Below are 15,396 nucleotides of genomic sequence, written 5' to 3'. Positions count from 1 at the left end.
TTGGGACTTGCCCCACAACGATAATCGTCATCTATCTTGCGGGCATTTCCTTTCTTCAACGTTGCGAGACCGGTACTTCAGGGTCACGAACGGCAGGCGCGTTATCACCGTGACTTAGCATTCTCGACAGAAAAGTAGCGAACGCAGTTCTTTCAAGAAAGGAAACGCAAGCGAGGCAGATGACGATTATTAGACTTGGTGCTGTAAGTGCGCCTGTGCACAACGCAACACGAACGGTACGTGCCGCGTACGCACGCATCCGGTTCTTGCGCGCGTACGTGGGCAGCCTCGCGTGTTGCTGTCGTGGTTCTCGTTCGTTCTGGAGAGCTCGAGACGAAAGAGTTTCGCAAAATGGTGGCGTCAAAGGCGACCAGCGGAAGGCTGTACTTTTCAATGGCCCGCAATTTGGCTTTGCTGCGTGCAGTGAACGCCCAGAACCCATTCCAGGATCCTGCACGGTGGGAATCCATAGCAAGAAGTATGAACTTTGTTTTTGAGAAAGTGTTCAGTGTGAGCAGTTTGCGCGAAAGGCTCGATCTCCTGTTGACGAAGTTCGTCGCAAATGGCTTTGCCAGCCAGAGAAAGTGAGTACTAAGTTTTTATTTTTCTCGATATTATTCGTGCATTGCATCCGCATTAAATGTAGCGTCTTTTAAAGGCCTAAATATAGTCCGACGTAGCGTGAACGCGCGCACGCGTTACGTCACGTTGGCGAGAAACACAGCGTCTACAGTTCGGTGGATGGTTCGACGCACTGGCGGAGGCGGCCAACGCGCTCTGACGCGCCCGGCGTCTAACGACGCTCGTCCTGACCTGATAAAGGCCGATCCACACGACGGACCAAGTCCGCGGGCCGCTCGGTCACGTGATGCGACGTCACAGCCCGCCGCGGTCCGGTCCGGCGCAGAGCACATCCACACGGCGGACCGCCATAGCAGACGGCAGAGCAGACCAACCAGCTACACTCTCGGCCAGAGTGTTATCATTGTTATCATTCCGGCTCGAGTCCCACAAAGCCGGGAACTGCTCAACGAGGGGTACAAAATAAAAAAACCTGTTCGTCACTCCAAGAGGACGCGGTGTTTAAAAAATATATCTGCTGCACGCACGTATAGGCGGAACGGCGGACATAAAACGATTGGCTTGACTGGCTTTTGCTGAGCCGAAAACTAGATTGGATTTGCCTGAAGACACTCTGTTGCCGGACAACATTCGTTGGCTACGCCAATATCGCTGCAGTTTGCATGCGGTCCGCCGCCAAAACTGAAGCGGGAAAAGCCTCGGCGATTTGTTGGACCGCGAGGGCCGCGGTCTTGCTCGGGCCAACGGCGGTACGCACGAACTGGTGACGTCCTATCACGTGATGCGCGGACCGCGGTCCAAAAGAGCAATTTGGTCCGTCGTGTGGATCGGCCTTAAGCGCTGCTACGTTCCGCAAAGCGCTAGCGTGCGGCGTACGTATCGTCATGGCGCAGTACTGAAACTGTCTGTTGTGGGACAAGATAAGCCCCAAAGGGTGCAAACTTTTTGTAAATATGTGTGGCGGCTACAGACACCTAAGAGCGCGTACTACGTGTACTTCAGCCTGTGATATCCCTAAATACTCTTAAGTCACACCTTTGAAGAGAACAGGGATGCATTTGCTAGATAGGCAGGCAAGAGAAGTGCGAAGCTACGCATATGACATACCTAAAGATGTCTAAAGTAGCGATTAGGAATCCGATTTCGATATTAGCTTTCAGCAGGACAACAACTTTGCGTAAGAGTGGAGGAAAAAGAACGTTTTTTACCTTCGGGTGGTGGCTCATGGGTCTCTGAAAGAGAAGAAAGAATTATCGGTCAAAATTGTACAAGTTTAGTTATTACAAAATCTTCGCAGATTTTTATCCTTTACTTTGCGTTTCTCATTTTCAATTAAGCATTTTCTTTAGCTACCTACTGCCGCCCGATTCTTGACCTATCCTCTTTAGTAGGTCGGAGCCATGACAGAGGATCATCATCATCATCATCATCGTCGTCGTGTGCATTGCAACCAAGATGGCATGCTAGCGTGAATGATGTACAACGTTACCTAATATTACGTTTAGTTACTCAAGCGACACTACTACATTAATAATGACAGGGCACCGTATCGCCAACATATCCAACATGTGCGAAATCGTAGCTCCGCCATATTGTTCTAACATCGTACATTTGAATTTCCGAAAGATAGCATTTATGTTTACTATAAGGTAATATAAAACTCACGGAAATGAGCTATAGGTATACGAGGTCTGTTGAAAAAGTTCATGCAGTGAGTCAGCAAAAAAGTAGGAGAAAGAGAGTGCGTAGCGGCGGTGCTCTGTCGCTCTCTCCCCTCGAAAGCACTCGGTTGACCTCTAATACGAGAAGGACTGCTGTATGACAAGGCAGAATTTTGTGCGTGCTCGTTATGCGCAACCCAGTTTTTATTCTTGGTCGAAATGGAGATTGACGAGCGGGGCCATCAGGACGATGCAAGATCAGAACGCCCCTCCATCTTGGTGACATTCGACCAAGGCCGGCGATCCGCAATAGCCAGTGGGGCCGTGGAATAGGGGCTCCACCCGCAGTAACCAAGCACAATGTTTACTTCAATTAAGTTGTTTCTCTATCTCAGGGATGTGACCACCATTCAAACGGAAACGACATCGCTGCTAAAGCTCTTAGCAGGGGGGGGGGGGGTATTCTGTAAGAGGCCACCTAGTGGACTGTCCATTTCGGCTACTGCTGATTGGACGCAGCTGTACGAGAGAGGAGGAGAGGAGCGGCCCTAGCCAATCAGCGGCGACCGCAATGGACAGTCCATTGGTAGACTCTTACAGAATACTCCCCCCCCCCCCCCCCCCCCCCATTAGAGGACTTCCAATGGTGCTTCTAGCAATGGAACAAGAGTTCGAAACTCTGCATTGTGTATAATGGGGAGTATTTTGAAGATCACCACATTGATGCATCTGAAAGTTCGTGAAATATTTTTTTTTTTGTAACGTACTACACAAGCTTTCGGGGCAGACCTCGTACAGGATGAGTGTATTAAGTTTTCGGTACGGGGATCCTTGTAATCGCGTTATGGGAACGTATCCCTCACTAAGTCCTTCTCGGTACATCCCATTTCTCGCGGCTCAACATGCCCCTTACGCAGGTGGTTTTGTGATTGTGCTTTTAGGGACATGATCTTATAAGTGGAAGCTTCAGTAACACGTTGGGAGAGTGTAGTATCTGCATAGTGGCTGTGAAAGAAAACGAAACAATAAGAGGTATACGTCAGACGAAGTTTAGCTGCACATATCCGTTTCAGGGAGCACGCCATTTTGAAAGGCGGCGATGTGAGACGGTCATTACGCTATGCGCGTCCGCCAGTGGCATAGCCAGAAACTTCTTTCAGGCGATGGCGGCGTGGTGCAGTTTTGTGCTTTGCTCAGAAGAGTGGGGAGAGGAAAGCCTATCTATTTGCGCAAGGTCGACAATATTCAGTGGCTGGCACGTGCGCGCCACTGCTGCTTTGCTCCGTTATGAAGCTGATGTCCCCACGCACCGTATAGGGTTTCACTTCTTCCAGCGGAGAAATTTCCCCCGCGTTCGCGAGTAAATTGCGCGCAGTACAATACGCGCACGAGGATAATCAACTCCCTGCTTGGTCAATTCGTCAGCGCAATGATGGTGACAGCGCAGCCGGGTCAACTTACTATGTCCTCGAAGATATCGCACGCACTGCTGTAATGCATTCTCTAAAATAAAATAAAATAAAATCTGGGATTTTACGTGCCACAACCACGATCTAATCATGAGGGATTCTTCAACGTACAACCAGTGCATGGCACACGAGCGCTTTTGCATTTCGCCCCGCATGGAAATGCGACCGCCGCAGCTGAGGGAGAACCCGCGACCTCGTGCTTAACAGCGCAACGACATATCCACTAAGCAACCACGGCGGGTGTAATGCATTACCCCCCTCCATCCCCCCACACCCCCATCGCACCCACCCCCACCCCCCTTTTCTTTTGTAGGCATGGGTCCATGGCCTAATCGTTAGAGCATCGGGTTTCTGTGCTGTGGGAAGCAGATTCGATATCAATTACTCAAATCCCTGCAGCGGGGAACGGAAAATCTCACTGTAAAGGTCGATCATGCTTTCGTATACGGCTCCGTCAAACCACTGCAATCTAAACTATTCACATGGTGACGCCATGGCGCCCTCATACGACCGTTGGCGAGATGAGCGAAAATGTCACGAGAAATATTAACTTTATCAACGGCGACAAAAGTGCATGCAAGGGTTAGAACGTTCTATGATACTTCAAGTATTAAAAATTACGAAATGCCACTGCGTTAATAGTGTCTACAGAAAAATACAGTTTTGTACGTCCGATATTCGGTGGCCCTCGTCTTCTCGAGTTGTGCTGCAGCCTCCGTAGCGCGAGATCGTGCCGTTGCTCAAGTTTCACTGAACGCTGCCGCAGTGCGCGTCTGCGCGTTAAAGTGCGTTGTTCACTTTGTGTGTAAAATTTGTGCACACACGGACTCAATTAAACGCAAGTAGACGCGCAGCGCGAACGTTGCGCTTGTGGTTTTCACAGCTGTGCAATTTGCGGCAGATGCGCTTCACTATCCTTTTGCTGAAAATAAACTTGAAACAGCGATGTCGGTGTGCGTTCTTTGGCTGCAAAGGCGGCGATTGTGGTAAAAATGCACTGAGCTGGTTACCGCAAGACGAACACCTGCGGCAAAGGCTTGTTAGGTGGCAGCCACTTGTTAGGTGGCAGCCTCTGAGTTTAGTTTAGCGTGTCGTAGGCCCCAAAAATTGAAGTAGCGGCACCTACGTAAATTTATAAAACCAAATTTACGCTGTGCGCCGTTCAGTGGGTGGAACGTCGCGGCTGCCGTCGCTTCGGCAGTGCAAGCCGTCGAAGGAGGAGCCGGAGCACCACGGAGCGGATGAAAGGCTTTATTTGAATGCCGCCAACTCTTCTTCTACTGAAGGGATTGCAATACTTTCTGCTGCAAAATATTACCGAAAATTGTGTTATTTCATGTGAAATGCTTTGAACGACGTGGATAGAAAGTGTTGCAGGGCCTCCTTAATGTCACATGAACGGCCAGAAACTGACATACAACGTTAAAGTTGGCGAAGGAGCCAAGGAAAGCTATCACTTTAATAAATTTCTCTACCACCTGCTGCGCACTCTCACCGTGCGTAGCATAGAGCTGCGACAGTTGTCTCTATATTTTACACGGATGCATTTCGAGATTCGCGTTTCGAGTGGCGCAAGCCAGCCACGAACAAATGACTTTTTGATCAGGCCACGCATTTTCCGTTCACTTCTGGTTTCCGAGTGCATCCGTTTCAGCGGAGACGTGGCCTGGCCCCTTCTGCGCTCATAAAAACAATAAAGTAGCAGCGAGAGATGCCAGTGCCTGTACACGATGTCTGCGCGTGCAATTTTCGGGGCATCCAATCCGAGCTCGGATGTATACCCTCGGACTGTTATCTCGATTGGTATGATTTAACGCCCGCTTGGTCTTTCTCACTCGTTCCGGACATCGATCCTCACGCGCCCTCTTCTTGGACAGTGCTCGCGATCGATCTCGAGCATGGTTGAATGCGTCAGACCGCGCACCTCATGGCTTGGGGCCCACGTCTTCGACTCCGCTTACTTTGACGACCGGCTGCGGTTTTGTTGAACGTAACACAATTTCTCACTGCAGCTTATTGCCGACCATACGTCGAAATAAAAATAACACTGAAATGCTTCGTATTTGTGGTGCCATCTCCTTCTCAAGCACCTCGCGCTTCGCTACTGTTTATATATCGCCGCAGAGTTTGGCCAAGCGCAAAGAAATAATTTCGCGGAAGGCGCTAAATTCCAATACTTGGGAGGCAGGAACCAAAACAAAGCACTCCGGTTCCTAATCAGGTCGCGTATTTCTTTAGCTTTTATTTATGGCCAAGCGAGTAACACTCAGCACATTTTCTTTGGTTGAGCCAAATCCGTTAAACGACAGCGTTACTTTTTTTCTTTCTTTGCCCGCAGTTATACCAAATTACGCTTCGTCCAACAGAAAGATATTGCATGTTGCGTTTCTTTTTTCTTTTTGAAAGCAGTGACAATGTCTTTTTGAAGGCGAAAGCCTTTGTAGGCTCCTGGTGAAGTTTGTGACAGCAGACCTGACTGCCGGAGTGTCCGCCGAAGCGTCATCACGCCATAGAAGACAGATTAAAGACAGATTAAAGAATGAAAAATGGTTGATAGTGACAGTTAGTGAATGATAACGTTACAATAGAGATTGGTAGTAGTTAATAATGACCAGTAATGACTAATAATCACTACTATAATGACTTGTAATGACTACTAATGACTCCGAAATGACCAATATGTCTAACGACGGCTTGTAATGCCCACAATTGATTAGAAATGACTAGAAATGTCTAGTAATGAGTATTAATGATTAAAAGGACTACTAATGACATGTAACGACTACTATTGACTACGAAATGACCATTATGTCTAACGACGGCTTGTAATGACCACAATTGATTACAAATGACTAAACATGCTTACTTTGTTAGCAGTAATGACTAATAATGACTGAAATGACTTGTAATGACTAGTAATGACTACGAAATGACCAATATGTCTAACGACGAATTGCATCGACTGCAATTGATTAGAAATGACTAAAATGCTTAGTAATGATCAGTAATGACTAATAATGACTGAAATAACTTGTAATGACTACTGATGACTAGGATATGATCAACATGTCTAACGACGGCTTTAATGACCACAATTGATTACAAATGACTAAACATGCTTACTTTGTTAGCAGTAATGACTAATAATGACTGAAATGACTTGTAATGACTAGTAATGACTACGAAATGACCAATATGTCTAACGACGAATTGCATCGACTGCAATTGATTAGAAATGACTAAAATGCTTAGTAATGATCAGTAATGACTAATAATGACTGAAATAACTTGTAATGACTACTGATGACTAGTATATGACCAACATGTCTAACGACGGCTTTAATGACCACAATTGATTACAAATGACTAAAAATGCTTAGTAGTGAGCAGTAACGAGTAATAATGACTGAAATGACTTGTAATGACTAGTAATGACTACGAAATGACCAATATGTCTAACGACGACTTGTAACGACTACAATTCATTAGAAATGACTAAAAGTACTTGTAATGACCAGTAATGACTAATAATGACTGAAATGACTTGTAATGACTACCAATGACTATGATATGACCAACATGTCTAACAACGGCTTGTAATGACCACAATTTATTACAAATGAGTAAAAATGCTTAGTAGTGAGCAGTAATGACTAAAAGAAGAGAAAGAGAAGAGGCAAAGAGAAAGAGGCGAATGATAAGAGGAGGAAGAGTAGGCTTTCGTCTTAAGAGAGATCTTAACAGACCCCGTAATTTTTTTTCTCGTCTATGAATATTTTTTTGGTGTGTTATGTTTTTCACCTTTGCAATGTACTATACACGCCGTGCCTTGCTGTACTAGTGCTACTTATTTGTTTGTGGTCGTCTGTATTACATGTATACTTTTCCAGGCATTAATGGATAACCTGCACCAGTACCTGGCGCAAACGCCGTCTTATATAGTATAACAATGTCAATAAACGCGCAAAACTGAAGCTGTTCTGCGCGTGCGAGCGAAGGAACAGCTTTCGTGGGCTTTGCTGCCCACGAAAGACTAACTGCATTTCTTGAATAAGAGCTTCATTAGTCGATACGCACCGTGAAGACGCTACTGGTTTTGCTATGTCAAAACCTACTTCAGGAGACTGCAATTATGTAGCGCTGCGTGCGCGGGTTTGCGTTCGGCTGATCTGTGTGTGTTCGGTATGTTTTTGTCACCTCAAGTTTCGCTCTTCAACTAGAGTAGCGTGCCAGGTCTGTGGCCCTGCAGTCATTTCTAGTTTTTTATTTAATACACGCACCACTTTTTTTTCTTGAGCAATATAACTGTGGCGAAACGTATGGAAAGTCAGCGTGAGGGGAAAAGAAAAAAAAAAAAAACGAATCGAGATTTTGGTCAGAACGCTGGTGCCAGTAAGCGCTAAACATACTCATAATACATATCTGGTGTCGTTGCCTCGTGCGCATTTGTCGTAGCCCAAGTATCATCCAGGATGTCTAATCGAGTGTTGACGAGGCAGTTTTGTTTCTCAATATGCGTGGCCTGTTCGGAATCCGTGGTTGAGCTTGCTCGTGGAAGTTCTCGCAAGGATGTAGCGGGAGTGGCGACACGGTGTGTGAAACTGAGTCAATCTAACAACGAGCAGCGAATAAATTCTCGAAGGCGGCGACAGAGTCGTTAAAGAGCTTCGGTTCTTTGGCCACCGCACATGAACGCGACACGAGGGGAGTTGTTGCGTTTTCAGCCTGTGTGTTAACTTATATAGCGACTTAACTTATACAACGTGCTAACTTATTATAGCTCTCACCGACGCCTTCAACAGAAAAGTGACAACTGCGCGCGCCGGAGTGGCTTAGCCAACGCTAGAAATAATAAACACTGACGAATAACGTAACCGGCGCGAACACAAAAGAGCGGTTGTCCGAAACTCGTTCGAGCGGACGCGAGCTGAGCCCACGTGGCACTATGGCGCGTCCACAAATTCGTTATCCTACTTTTCGCCGTTTCACGAGACGGCTGTTCGCTTTTCCACTCATGTGTCAACGCTTTGTTCTGGCCAGCCACCCCATCACCTTTCTTTTCCTCCCGCTCCAGCTACTGCGGCCTCGCCAACTGCATTCAGCCGGCCGCCCACGTCTGTTCCTTCTCTGTCGACACCGTCAGCCAGCCTCGTTTACGACCTGTCCGTTAGCCAACGTTGATATATACTTGAGTCACGCCTTGTTTGCCTCGTGCACCGCGTCTGTAGGTTTCCCTGCTTGACCCGATACAATTTGCTACGTTCGCGTCGACGTCTTGGCAGTGCGCGTGTATAGTTTAGGTCCACGTTTTCTCACTGCTGAGTTCATAACTCCCGAGCCCATCTATAGGTCTCGAAATGCGCGACGGAGCCGGTAATAAATCGGCGGTGAGGGTCGCACCGAGTGCGCTCCATTCATCATGCACGGAGGGAGCCACGCTTCGGCGTTCCCCACAATACATTCGGCGCTTGACGAGCGACCAGCGCGGCGGCGCCGACAGAGGGTGGCGTGCACGTCGATTGACGCCGCATCAATTCGCCTCCGGTGTAAGACGATCGCTCTTATAAACTTAACGGCTGTCAGACACACTCGCGAAATGAGAGTCGCCTGCCGTGCGAATGTTGGCGCGGAATATACCATGCCGGCGTTTTTTGCTGTTCCCGCGTATTGACTCGGAGGCTGCCAGCTAGCGCCGACTGCTTTCATTTCGGTTACCTTAATATTGACGTCATTGTTTTCATCTCCAGCAGGGAGTTCTACTTACAAGTCGAATGTTGGGCTGAGGAAGCGGAAGCACGGAAAAATTAGTGGAATCTCGACTGCAGCGATTCATTTGTAGGGCACTGTATGCTTTAGCAAAGTGTACATCGGAAGCTCTTACTCACGCATTTCAAATCTGCGCTATCACTTTGGATTGTAGATGCTAGGTTGTCTCTACAACAAAGATAGTACGCGTGTACTGGGTGTTTCGGTGATAAGTTATTCCTAAACACGAAGGTAGAGAGGTCCGTGTGCCTATGACTTCTTATCTCATGTGTTTATTATCAGTGGATTTTGTTGCGACAGAGAGAGAGAGAGAGAGAGAGACATACCCCCCCCCCCACACACACACACAGACACACATGCAATGGGTGCCGGCCTTGTGATACACCTACTTGACGGTGCGCGCGCTTTGATTTGTGATCATATGCTTGAGGCCCAGAAAAGCCTGTACATGCATAGCTGGAAGGCAGACTCTCGGTTCGGTCTATCTTTCTTTTTCGACGAAAATTTGAAACAAGAGCGTCCGCCTACCAAGATGACGTCCTGTCACGTGATGCGCAGGCTCAGAGGTAATATAGCAGGTGTTGCCCTGTACCGTGCACAACACTAGCAGTAATAACAGGATAACAAAGGCCAACAACAAGAAATAAAGAAGTCTGTAATTTTTAGGACAGTGTCTCGAGGTCTCCTTGCGGTAACTCTGCCGCCAAGTTCAATTATTTTAGCGGTATTGCGGAAAATAGATTTTTTTAAGAATTACGAAGTTGGGTCACTATATATATATATATATATATATATATATATATATATATATAAGACCTTTTGTCAAAAAAGAAGGGATATACAATGATTAGAGTATTAGATCATTATGTCATCTGCAAGCACTCGGTGCACTCGGAGCTATGTTTATTTTCATTTTGTCTTTCAACATCGAAAATTCAGGCTCCATTAACAACGCGCGGATTTCCATTTGCCACCAATGACTTTCAATACCCGAAGACATTATTGAACAATGGTTCTTTAAAATAACGAAAACCGATTCAAGGCTTCATTTTATTATTGCCCTTAACACAAACAGTGAGGCCATTCTCTAAAAGGAATATTATCCATTATCTGTACGTAACTTTTTCGAAGCATCTCACAAAGGAACCCGAGCCTTAAGGTCCGTGTTTCAAGCTTTAGTTCAGCTCTTCGTTATCCTAAACTTTACGTTCAATTTTTCTTTTGTAACAGCACTGGCGCCTGCACTGAGACATTATACTGAAAGGTCACGGTGAAAGATGGTAGAATGCAGTGCAAGAGTTATGTGGAACAGGGGAAATGCAGCTACCGGTCAAGCGCGTTAACGCACACTTGACTCGTAGCGACATACCAAGATTGCACTCAAAGAATGAAAGATGACAAAAACAGGTTAGAACACACACACACACAGCAGAAACGGCAGAATTTTGATTTGTTATTATTTTGAAGGTGCCAATTGTTACGTAACAACCAGGCACATGCAGAGTGATGCGTTATACTTATTCTTGATTTGGACTGCTTATCAAAGAAAACGCAATGCACTTTTGGGATGCAGTATATATAATTCTACCATTTCAGCACCACTACCAAATTCAATGCGTGCGTTAAGTGTGGTCAGATCCCTGCTTGTGAGGTTGTGGTACTCACGAAGAAATTACTGCTCTTGCGAGCTCCTGTGAACTACCAATAAATGCTGATAAGTAGGTAAAAAGTGAAATGACCTAAACAAATCATATCGCGCTCACTAGGTGCTTTCACATGTTTGGAATTGCCAGGTAATTCCCAAAGAACTTATAAGAAAAACCAGTTGTATAGTTGACTCCAAAAGGATTTTTTCGTGAAAAAGTGCTTATGCGTGCGCTATACAATTTGCCTCACTGAAAAAGTCGAAGCATGAGACGTCTTAAACCTGCTTCGCAGCGGTTGAACATGACATCAATCTCGTATGATTTAGTTTAAAGTTAAGCAACCGTTAGTTCCATATAGTCTACCCGCAGTGGCGGCGTAGTGGCTATGACGTTGCGTTGCTAAGCCCAGGCGCGGAATCAAATCTCGGCCGCGGCGGCGGCCGCATTTCGATGGTGGCGAAAGGCAATAACGCTCGTGTACGGTGCTGTCGGTCTTTATACCGTGCATTAGGTGCACGGTTAAAAAAAATACCCACAAGTGGTCAAAATTAATCCGGACGCCACCACTACGGCGTGCCTCGTAATCATATCGTGCTTATGGCAAGTAAAACGCGATAATTTAATATTTAGATCCCTATTTTGTCTAAATACGTATATGATATCCGTCTTCATTTTTTTTTCTTTGCGGGTCACGTAACTTCTATAGGTTATGCAGTGGAATTGGCTGCGTAGTACTACGCCTGGTATTACGGCATGATGGTATAGTGTAGTGCAATAGTATATAGTACAGCGTGGTAGAGTTCCAATACAATAGTATAGTTGCCTTGTAGGCATCAGCATGCGTATTTCTTTTATGTTCAAATTAGTTTCCCCACGTTGTTCTAGAGTTGTAAGCCGTTTACAGTGCTTTGTGGTTTCAATATTTGACGCGAAGTCACTTTTGTCTTTCTTGAGGGCGACTGGCCTGCGTGTATGCCTAGGACTTGATGAGGTCCTCCGCGCGCGTGCGTGAACTCGCCGCGTAACTCCCCCCCCCCCCCCCCCCCCCCTTCCTTCCTCTAAGCTCTATCTCTTCTATCAAGTCCCCCTTTCCTGTACTCCAGTATAGAGTGGCCAACGAAGTCGCAGCACCAAGCTCAGACGACGCTCGACTAAATGTCAAATGGCACGAGACGGCTGCATGGCGACAGAAAGATAGACTGACTTGGTTTGCTTGCTGATACGTATAAATCAAACAAATTCTGGAGAAACTTGAAAGAGGAGTTTGTCGTTCACCTAAAACCTAGCAGAATGCTCTAAAGGAAGAAGGCAAACGACCTAGACTGCTTTAAAGAAGAAAACGTTGTACAGAGGGAAAAAAAAAAAAAAAACTGGCCCGTTGTATGACCGATGTAAAATCTACTGCATACAACTAAATTTCCTGAAGACTTTTTACTCTAGATCCTTTCTTTCTTCTTTTATTTGGGGGGGGGGGGGGGGGGTGAAAAGCTCTTATTTCGAGAGCAACTTGATCCAGTGAATAGCTCACACGTGTAACTCGATACTAGTTTTACTACTGTCAGATTGTTTCGAAACATTACGTAGCGTCGAAAGCGCTGAATATCGCACACTCACGAATAAAACGTCTTTTTTAATCAGGAGTTTTCGAGCATCCAGAATTCCGTATAAATATAGCATTTGTTACAGTGGTATTTAATTCAATAATTTCATTTTTGAAGATTTCAAACATTCTTCTGTGAGCTGAACGAAAAAAAGAAAGAAACGGTTGTTACGCCTATCGGGTGAACATAAAAACGCTACAAGGCCGCCCCAAATGTGTGTTGTTAATCCACCTCTACCGAAAACATTGAGCCCGAGACAGAAAGGCACCGGTTATGGAGGTAGCAAGGGGAGCAGCGTTTGCCTCCCATAATATGTTGCAGTTATAGCTGACCAAAGACGTTTTCTTCCTTGCCTGCCAAACAGATGCATTACATCAGTTTATTTAAAATATTCTTTAGTGAAAGTCACTCAGTTTGCACTTATATATATCATGTTCTTTCGTTCTTAAAGAAAATATTTGATATCAGATTCGATATCAAAGGGAAAAAATTCCTAAAATAGGGAAAAAAAATTAAATAAATGTAAGCGCTCTACTATAGCATACCATGTACGTCTGAAGTAAACCTCGCCACAAGAGAAGGTTATGTTTATTCTTGGCAACCCATGCATCCGTCTATTCAGACAGTAATTTCCCCTCCTTTGATCCGGGTGTGAAGTAAATTGCCCATTTTAATATTCACAGTTAGTAATATAACTCTTAGTAATGCCTTTTGTAAGCAAATCTCAATGAGAAATTCGAGAAATATTTAGAGCGATATATTTATACGCTTGTACTGAATTTGCCCCCGTGTTTGTGGTAGTTGTACAACGAGCAAAACAAGGGTTTACGCCTCGCGTTATAGAAAAAGAAAAGAAAGAAAAGAAAGGAGAAAAAACATTTCATTTAAGTTGAAGTAACACAAAACAATATAATCAGCATAACAAGAGTCTGATTTGCCAATATTGTTCCCCTGCAAGCCACGCGAGCTCAAGAATTGGTGCAGACGATGAACGGCGCGCGCAACCACACAGCGCTGTGAGACGACAAAGGAACAAATGAGTGCAGCGCTTGTACGCAGTCGGCGCAAGCATTGCTCAAGCGGGCACAGTGGTGGATCCAAGAGAGGTCTTCAAGCGGGCGCTAGTGAGTGTGTCGCAATTATGGGTCAGCAGGAGGCTGGTAGCACAGTTGGAATTGAAATTACGGAGAAGCGTGCTTTAGCAAACGTATTGGCGCGACGGGTGAAAATTGCGCGTCCGTGCTCTCGCATTTGGCTTGCGGCTCCGCTCGTGCCGGTCTTAAGTTGATTTATTATCGCATATTGGCTCCAGAGAAGACGTGTCCTCTTATGTAACAGTGTCGGTGGTCGTTGATGTACGTGCGTGCGTGCGTGCGTCTAGCAAAATGTTTTCTTTAGCAGACAAAGGTTTTCGATGTCTCACATAGGGATTTGTTGGGAGGCCAGTGCACTGGCCAACCTGTATTGGCATGCTGCTTGAAGACACGGTCAAAGAAGGCAATGGTTTCTTATAATTCAGGACTGCCATCTAGGCTGACTGCAAGGGAACAGGGAACACAACTGCGGACCTACTTTTTTCCACCTGTCTACTTGAAATTTAGAGCACTTGGCGGCCTGCTCCTACTTCCCTCGTCTAGGAGCGAGTCTCACGAGAAAAACAGAACATCGGGCGCCGTGCCAAGCCCGCGCGCCTCTACTCACTGGGCGCCGGCTTGAAGGTGTATACTGCCTTGAAGCCCGTGTACTCGATGCTGGCGTCCGAGGAGAACTTGAGCCACAGGTGGCGCCCCTCGGACTGCACGGGCTTGGGGAAGGTTTCGCCGCAGAGCCGCGCCTCGAGCGGCGAGTAGGCGTACGCGCCGTTTCGGATCTCCAGGTAGTCGAACTCGCACGTGGGCGACTCTTCCAGGTGGAAGCGGTCGCGGAAGTCCAGGCGCACCATGTGGTTGTAGGGGGCGCGAATGACGCGCGTGCACTCGGTGTTGTTCGGATAGTGGTTGGTGCCGTTGTACAGCGGCGAGTACAGCTCCTGGCGCACCTTGTCGCCCTCGGTGAAGTTGTGGCAGATGCGCGCGCGCTCCGCCTCGTCCAGCTCGCCCCACTTGAAGCTCTTGATCTCCTTGCCTGCACGAGACCAGACAACCACCACGGTATAAGACAACGGTTCACACTAACGACCGATGAGGAGACTAATCAAAGTGTAACTTCGCTCAGCTTCGAGTCCTCGCAAGAAATCGCGCTCGTGCTAGTGGTGCCTTGCCTAATGCTCTTCGCGCGAATACTGTTACTTATGACCACTCTGTACACTTGTAAGTCATAAAAATACCTGCGTTAAGAAGTAACAGCGCAGCATATTCGGAACAAAAACACAGTCACAAGCACTTCATGGCCCGTATTTGCAAAAAATTCCTGCAGACCCCATCCAACAATGAATGTCGACGCAAATGCGATTGGCATTGAAGCAACGCAGCGACACACCGTATTACTAACGCCGAAACTCGTCATTTATAAGAGAGAGAGAGAGAGAGAGAGAGAGAGGAATATGAGGAATCCAGGGACGTTAACCAGCCAAGAGTCTGGTTGGCTACCCTACGCTGGTAGAAGGGAGAAGGGGAAGAGAGAAGGGAGAGAAAAGGTATAGAGACGTGCACGGACAATATTTGAGTTAAAG

At 46.5% G+C, this 15,396-nt stretch overlaps 1 protein-coding gene across 1 annotated transcript in view; it reads right to left on the bottom strand.

Moving 5' to 3' along the window:
* LOC126546995 (neuropilin and tolloid-like protein 1) overlaps positions 1-15,396 on the bottom strand; it is a 454,676-nt gene that overhangs the window by 39,249 nt on the left and 400,031 nt on the right. The window contains exons 3-4 of the mRNA XM_050194788.3: positions 14,427-14,849; positions 1,791-1,814 (exon numbers count right to left, since the gene is read on the bottom strand). Of these exons, the coding sequence (XP_050050745.1) occupies positions 1,791-1,814; positions 14,427-14,849 (447 nt within the window). The remainder of the gene's footprint in view (positions 1-1,790; positions 1,815-14,426; positions 14,850-15,396) is intronic.

The sequence above is a fragment of the Dermacentor andersoni genome, chromosome 1 (genome assembly GCF_023375885.2).
Source record: "Dermacentor andersoni chromosome 1, qqDerAnde1_hic_scaffold, whole genome shotgun sequence".
Classification (NCBI taxonomy): domain Eukaryota; kingdom Metazoa; phylum Arthropoda; class Arachnida; order Ixodida; family Ixodidae; genus Dermacentor; species Dermacentor andersoni.
Note: the sequence above shows the minus strand (reverse complement) of the source record. Positions and strands in the feature narration are given on the sequence as shown.